An 8,577-nucleotide genomic window follows, 5' to 3' on the forward strand; every position below is an offset into this window, starting at 1 on the left:
ACCCACCTTCAGTTGATGTTTTCTTCGTTGATCTTCGATGATTACAAACTTGACCTCTTTCGCATCCCTTGTTTAAGGCAACCTTTCTCATTGAGTGATACAAAATGGATAAAGTATCATGGGGATGTTATTTTTCAATGAAAGTCTGCTGTCAATTTGTTTGATACTTCTTTTGCATTTGGGTTTAGTCACATTTGAGTTTTTATTCGTTATTCGAGATAAACACAGTATGCTCCTTCCGCGTGTGAAATGGCGCAGTTGACAAGCGAGCAGAGAGAACGTAAAAATCATGAGACAAAAAGTTAATAAGCTGTTCAAAATAATCAACGCTTATCCCATGGATCTGAACAAGGTTCTGTGAAAGCCTACATAGTTGTATAATTTTAAACAATGAAGCACTGAAACGCGAGGAATAATTTAACTTTTATAAGGATTTAAGACCAAAGAAGCACATGCATATAAATGGCTCGCATTCGTTCCATCAGCCCAAACTTGGTACGAGGCGATTTTGACAATACTTTTCAAAGACAATGGTGCTCAGTCACCCGTGGCAGAAATATTATGAATAGGTTATATCATTAGATAGAAAACAAGTTACTCTAGATTTCAAAGTCATATTGGTTATGACTCTTTAATTAGGATCTACCAAAGTTGGGTACACTTTTTGTTATACGCACTGTATACACAGTGTCCGTATCAGGACGGCCTAGCCCCTGGCTATCCACACCCTAGGGCAACCACCCTCTAGGACGACTACCCCCAAGACAACTACCCCGGACAACTATTTTCCAGACAACTATTCCTAACGACAACTCCCCCATGGACAACTACCCCCTGGGATAGTTGCCCGGGGGTAGTTTTCCTAGAGGGTGGTTGTCGTAGGGGTAGTTGTCTGGAGGCGGTTATCCAGGGTGATTGTCCGGGGGTATTTGTCCTAGGGGGTATGTGTCCTAGCTGACAGTTGTCCTAGGGGTTAGTTGACTCGGGCGGTTATCCGGGGTGGATGTCCAGGGGGTAGGTGTCCTAGAACCCAAAGTATCTTTCCGTAGCTGGCCTACGTGTAAGTTGGAACTTCTTTAATATATCCATGCATGCCGTAAAACTCGTAATTTCTTCGTAATTTCGTAATTCAAATAATCTTGTTCTCCCTCTAATCTCCTTGTTGTTGTTGCTGTTGTAATTCTTCTCCTCCTCCTCCTCCTTCTTCTTCTCTTCCTTCTTATTTTTGTCTCCTTCCTCTTCTCCTATTTCTTGATATTCTTCTTCATCTTCTTCTTTTTCTTCTTCTTCTTCTTTTTCTTTTTCTTTTTTTCGTCTTCTCCTTCTTTTTATAGGATAATCCTCGGTCACAAATTAAATGCCATTACGAACTGCTACGAACGCCGAACGAACGATTTTCAGGCGAGGACATTCGGGAAGACAATGGAAAAATAGGGAGATTCGTACGAAATTGTCGTTTGTATGAACCTTTAATTTGTGACCTTAGCAATAATTAATACATTTTGTTGAATGTAAAATAATTCATTTATACGGGTTGCACTAACTTTTAAACTCGACCCCCTCCCCTCTATAATCTCTGTCTCTCTCTCTCCCCCCCCCTCTCTCTCTCTCTCTCTCTGTCTCTCTCTCTCTCTGTCTCTCTCTCTGAAACCATTGAATTACTCCCTATTCTACTGAATCATAATAACATTCTACGATATGTGTCATCAAAGATCCGCTTGACTATGCAGCATGGAAAATGAAAGAGTTTTGTGTTTCTACCATTCAAATACAAAGAATTTCAATACACACTCTGTGTATTAAGCTCCAAATTCTGCAATGATACTTGTATTGTGTGGGTTATCCCCTGAAGCAAACAGGCGATCTGAATACAATATTTGTGGGGAAAGCCGATACAGAAGAGTAAAGATGTATTTGTGCAGGTCATGATTTGTGGTGTATCACTGTCTATTAAAAACAAGTCGGAACTAATACATGTAAAATAGTGTGTTATTTAATCTAATTCTGTTGTCCTTTTACAAGCGGCTCTTCCGTTTTTACAATTTGGAAACGTCTCCGATCCTTGATGTCTCTGTAACGACGCAAAAGACTATTATGGTGAGACAGTTTGTGCTTTGTTATATGTCATAATATTTGTGACTGTTATTGTGATGGTATTAAGCAAATAGTAATTCTACCCGTATACATCCGCATATTCTACTCGGGATGATTTATCAGGGGTGATTATTATCAATATAGATTCCTGCGCATTAAACATCGCGGTTTCCATTTTTATTATAAAATTTGTCCAAGGTTTCTAAATAATTCTGCAGTTAATTGAGAACGATATTCATCAACCGCAGAACGAATACAGGGAGTGAGCTATATGGACATAGATTTTACTATTTTTATAAAAAAAATTAAAAAATGTGAATTCGATGCTCTATTCGATAACACGTGATGTTTGAACCTCTGCTAATATGATCTCCTTACCCACACCAAATAAGTTGTTTGAGAGTATTTGTCGGCCTGAGAGGCCGTGCCATCATGAGATAACATCATATCATATTGTTTCTTGTTTAAGAATAAATCTATTTCTTTTTGGAAACACCACAAACCGGGTTCGGCCTACATCTTGTACACCGTTGCCCATAACATTTGAATGAATGCTTCTTGCCTCTTTTGTGAGGCAATATGATTTTTTAGGAAGATAAACTTTATATCTTCTCGGAAGTGTATTGATAATAAAGACTGATCAATAAAGTTCTTAGAAGATAAATTCTTGATCTATCAAGAACAAACCATATTGTCACACAATTGGTCAACAAAACTTATTCCAACTTTATGAGCAAGAGTAGGGCCTATTAGTTTCATCGAACATACAATATTTTGTATAGAGTTCGTGGGTCTGCCTAATACACCCCTTATATTGTATACTGAGTGAACTCTTCTTGTATTCCCCATTCCTATCTCCCTTTAATAATAGTTCTTAATTGCTTCACAGGAAGATCACCTGTGACGGTCCGAGGACAAGAGTTCTTTAAATTTCCAACGAATCAAGTGGAGGACTATCTGACGAAGACAACGTAGGAGGTTGTTCGCCTCCGTCTCTGCCGTCAAAGCCACAACCCTCACGACGCAATCCCTTTGAAACCTCATTCGGGATATCAAAGCAAAGATCGATTATTGGTCACTGACAACGAATCTCTACAACCATGTCACCAGACGATTATTTGTTTTATGATAAAGGGACAGAACAGAACAAGATCACCGTCTGTAACATGACTTTTAACATTGAACCTGGTGAGTACATTCTACACGACTACGCTCCCCGTGTCATCTTAGCTCTTCTAGTCCTCATCATCTTCCTGATCGGAATCCTTGGAAATCTCTTCGTCGTCGCCGCCGTCGTCCTCTCCAAACGACTCCAGAACACCACAAATGTTTTCGTCATCAACTTGGCCGTCGCAGACTTTTTGACAGCTATGTTCCTCCCCGTTCACGCCTCCACGCTCTTGAGTAAATCAAGTTGTTACATCCCGGAGCTGCTCTGCCAGTTCGTAGCAGCAGCCACCCTCACCACACTTAGTTGCGGCGTTGTTACCTTAGCCGCGATCGCCTTCCATCGCTTCACCGTCCTCAACGCCATCATGAAACCCCAACCCAAATTTAACAACGCATTTAGCACTCGGAATATCGTGATAATGGTTTCCTTTACCTGGATCTACCCAATTGTTCTCATGTTTATCATTTTACTACTGGACCCAACGTCCCTTGGCTATGCTCTTCAATACAAAGTGTGCGCGCGGAATACGGAGAGTGACAACTCAGACTATCTGACCCTGACGGTGTGTCTAGCTCTCCTCATTCAGTTTCCCGCCTTTATCGTCATCATCGTCTGCTATTTCAATATCTTCAAAATGTTCAGGCGTCATCAACAAGAGATGAACGCCATCATGACCCCTTCGGTCATGATTTCGACGACGGATAGCGAAGTCGTCAACATCACAATCATTGAGGATTTGTCGAAAGAACAACCAGATGCTCCCAATCATGGTACCATCAATCCTGGGTTTGATGAAAGTGACGGCATCAAAACCGCGCCACCTGAAGATCGGGAAATCTTAGCAGAGCCGTCTGACGCAGCTGAGCTTTGTGAAAGCGAAACAATGACAAATGGGGGACATTCGAAAGCACCTACGAAAGCGCTAAAACCAGACCGAGCAGGATCTACAACCATATCGCCTTCCGACACGATGACGCCACCAACAGTTCAAATCATCACTCGAGAAACACTGGCAAGGGAAAATCAGGAAGCTCGCTACAAGCAACAGCGCAAGATAACCATCAATCTCTTCATCATTGTCTGTGTCTATACAATCTGCGTGATGCCTCCATCCATCTCCTATCTTATACCCACCAGTGACCCTGCCGTTCCTTGGTTAACCATTCTCTTTCTGTGTAATGTATGCGTCAATCCTATCTTATATGCTTTGAAGCATCCTACCTTCCACGAGGTTCTGATGTGTATGTTGAAATGCAGGTACAGGGACATCCCAGAGAAGTCGTCTTTCTTGAAAACTCTGATCTATTCAATTAATGACAGGAGAGATTAGCCGAATTATTTTAGCAAAATACATGTACATGTGCTGCATAAATATGTTTTAGAAGGAAATATAAAGTATTTTTATTATCTAAATATTAGATTCAATATTAGGCTCTTTTGTTAATTTGTTTATTAGGTTAGGTACTTCATTCCTCATCGTATTTTGTGTTCCTTTTTGATGTTTTTTATGTTAGATATTATATCTTGTTTTCTTAAAGGGTTGGCCCCTTAAAAGATTTGTTTTCTTTTGGGCCACTGCCTTCCTCACTTTGTATAATTCAAGTATTGTCATACATTTGTCTGTTTATATATGTATTTTATCTGTTGATCTCTTGAGGAGAAATAAATGAAACTGAAAAAAGGATACCAGTATCCGGAACTGAATAGTCCTGTGTTATACTCCTCTTATATAAAGAAATTCTCACAACTTTACTTCTTGTACTGCTTGATGGCAAGTAGAAAGATAAACAAAAAATAAAGAAGAAACAGACACAATATATCAGTTTGTGCATTTATTGTACAATATTATTTATTTACTCTCTCTCTCTCTCGTATCAATCAAATGATATCACATTCTACTGAATGTATACATACATTTATGATTGGCAATATCTGATAGATATGAGTTTCTCTTTTGTGTCAAACTCTGCTAGCACCACTACCGTTAAATTAGTTGTTTCTATTCCATCAATTCATGATGTCATATAAGTAAAAAATAATTGCTTACAATCAATGTGGGAGGTGTCTTCTGCACATAATCTCATATAGTATTTATCTTTTATGCAACATCAGTTTGAAGATTGTAAACTTTTTTTTAATGAAATACCATTGTGGACATACGATTTTTAATCAATTTATAGGCAAAGATTCACTGAAAAGACTTGCAAAGATGCCAATATCATGACCTGAATTAACGCCCATATTGTATGAAGTTATGTGACGCACTGATTTAAACCACCGCCAGAAGGGAGTTGAAGATAAAGTTGAGTTCTGGTCATGCGATTGCATTGTGAAATAAACGGTGTGGAATCGATCAAAAATAGTTGACCATGTAGCATAGATGTATTAGTGTGTACTGCAAGGTTCTGGAACCATCAAAATGATAAGAAATTTGACTCAGTCTTGCATATGGGACTACACGAACATGTGGCATAACAATCGGGCCTCATTTTTAAGCTGTTACTTGTCATATTTAGAATATGAAGGCATTTTGAAGAGCCACGCTTGTCAGGGAACATTTTTTCTCTGATGTTCTTCCACACTTGCATAATAACAATGATAACGCTCACTAATTATTTTTCACCTCTCCCCAGAGCTCAACCTTCTCTTTCAACACTATGTAAATTATTTTGAATTAATGCCCTTCTTGCTCCAAACAGAGGAAATGTTCTTTTCAAGTGAAACCAAGACCTGCGTCAATTTAGATTGAGCTTACAATGAGATCACACCCTTCCTGAAATACAATTTCCTGGAAAACTGAAGCCTTTGCATATAATTTTCTTATTATAAGATGAATTTCCTAGGACCCGCCGGATATAGGCAACGTTAGAAGAATTTGGAAATACATGCACCGGTATGTAAATAAATACTTGCATAAATCAGAGCTAGAAAATACTGAAATCTAAATTAAGTTAGATCAAGTAAAGTTAAATCAAATAAGTTAGTGGGTAGGGAATGAAATAAGCAATATATGAGGCTCATAATCATGAGATTCACACCTACAGAAAAAAACTGAGATTTAAAAACTGATTGTTGCATCGTGATCCAAAAAATCTTTTTATATCTTCGTGTGTGCATGGACAGAATAATTTTATATAATCTTCGCGATTCGCATCGCGATCCAATTTGCAGTAAGTCTTGCATTTTCCCCCCAAATTTTTCTTCCTGTGTATGAATAGTTGCCGAAAAGAAATCGATCTTTGCATCCCGATCCAAATCGTAATAATAAATTGTTATGTGTGAACGGGCCCGATGATAATTGCTGGAAAGGTACAAATACATGTGTTTTATATACATTCTTTGAATTCCTTTTATGATTATCATGCACCTATCTATGGATACAACCCTGAAACGTTTTGGTTAAAGGTAAAGACCAGTATTGGAAACGCCCCAATTTCAAAAAATGAAATGGAAGCTCTTATTACCAATCATGTGAAAGAATATGTTTTGACTAATACATGATGATAAAAAATTTGCCGGGAAACCGCCTACTAATTCATATATTTGGTAAATTTGTTTCTCTCATGGTCTGTGAGAGATATAGGGTAGTCCCATATACATCTTTCTGTGTATAGTGCTTGTAACTTTACAAAGAATGGGCCAAATTTCTTATCATTTTGATGATTCCAGAACCTTGCAGATGCTAGATGCTAGATGATCAACCTTTTCTGATCGATTCCACAACGTTTCTTTCACAATGCAATCGCATGACCATAACTGGTCTTTACCTTTAACCCATGGACTAGTAGGTCCATGGTTAACCATTCCATTTTCATTAAGTACACATGTTGGGAACTTCTTTTATATACTGTTGGCTTCTTTGATTGATATTGCGTATCATGGCAAAGAGATATGTGGTAATCATGAGAATTTCGAAATAAATAAAAACTTTGTGAAAACCCCTCTTTTACCGCAATATAATCTCTATGATGATGTAGCCCTACATTGTAGAGTATGGAATTTGTGGTTATTATCAATGCCCAATCATGTGAATCGTTTCTCCTAATGCAAAGCCCTCTTTTCATGTTTGTTCTTTTGTATACACTGTGCAGATGTCACCTTGAATGTTGTCATGTATGTATTTTTCAATAGAATTTTGAATTGAAATATGAGATAGATTACAGTTGAGAAAACTGAAAATCCATTTCAGCTATTCTTGATGATACTGACACAGTGGTGCCTGATACAAGGAGATCAAACTCTCATAAAACATGTAACACAGTAATTATGCTAGTCTTTTGTTTCACTTCTATGTATACTATAGTTTTATCTAGCTTTGATAAAACAAGGATCTGATATAAGAAGTAATTTCATTGCTACCCAGTAAAACTGGACAATCATATATTGAGCCCCGTTTCATAAAACCTGTTATCAATAACTGTCGCCCTCTTAGGTGTGTGATAGGATGTCCATTCATTTCAAGCTGACCCCATGCTTCATGAATAACACCCCTGAATTAAACAAATTTAGTTGTGACCATTCATCTGAAAAATTATCACTTGAAATTGGACTAGGTCAAAGGAAATCATGGTCATTTCATCAAGTTATAAGTTAATTTGAACTGAAAAATGTTTTGAGTGCATCTATAGCAAAATTCCTGTTGCAAACACCGAAAGTGACTTTGCCTTATATAAGATGGCTCTAGCAAACGGTGAATTGCAGTTTCGTCTACAACCAGGTCGTCTACTACCCAATTAGTCTATTCCCCTTTGCAACATGCAACAATGGAGGAATACCTTGATGATATACAATTCAGAATTATACAGGTTTTTTTATCAAGTTGAGTTCAATCATGCTTTCTTTACACAAATTTCTGTTTAAGTTACTCCTCTTTTCCTTTTGTTGTGAAGAAGAGACAAGGGGGTGAGAGATAGAGTGAAAGAGAGAGGGAGAGAGATAGAGAGAGGGGAGAATCGAGATAGAGAGAGGGGAGGGGATAGAGAGAGAGAGAGAGAGAGAGAGAGAGAGAGAGAGAGAGAGAGCGAGAGTGAACTTTATACTTTAGATATATTTTATACGTGGATGTATTTTCATCCTGGGCCGAATATGGGCCTTGTAAGTAACATATTAATTGTCTTGCAATCATTCGTAAAAAAAAAAAATCTAAATTGAAGGAGATGATATTTACTTTGCAACTTTGACTTTACCCCCCCCCCCTCCCTCCCTTCACACTCGGGCTGATCTCGAGCATGTACCCACTCAAATAGAGAAAATGACCCAGTTTCCGCGCGAACTTTAGTTCAACAAGCAGTACGTAAACCAGCTTGTATGAC

The 8,577-nt window shown here is 38.2% G+C and overlaps 1 protein-coding gene across 1 annotated transcript; it reads left to right on the forward strand.

Annotated features, from left to right (window-relative positions):
* Positions 1–3,194: 3,194 nt before the first annotated feature.
* Positions 3,195–4,595, forward strand: LOC579618 (D(2) dopamine receptor-like). Its single transcript, XM_779723.2, has one exon. It carries the CDS (start codon positions 3,195–3,197, stop codon positions 4,593–4,595), a length of 1,401 nt encoding a protein of 466 aa, XP_784816.2.
* Positions 4,596–8,577: the final 3,982 nt, after the last annotated feature.

This window comes from Strongylocentrotus purpuratus, unplaced genomic scaffold (genome assembly GCF_000002235.5).
Source record: "Strongylocentrotus purpuratus isolate Spur 01 unplaced genomic scaffold, Spur_5.0 spur5_contig_835, whole genome shotgun sequence".
Taxonomy (NCBI): Eukaryota; Metazoa; Echinodermata; class Echinoidea; order Camarodonta; family Strongylocentrotidae; genus Strongylocentrotus; species Strongylocentrotus purpuratus.

Coding starts and splice junctions, on each gene's coding strand:
- LOC579618 (XM_779723.2), top strand. CDS start 3,195: ATGTCACCAGACGATTATTTGTTTTATGATAAAGGGACAGAACAGAAC.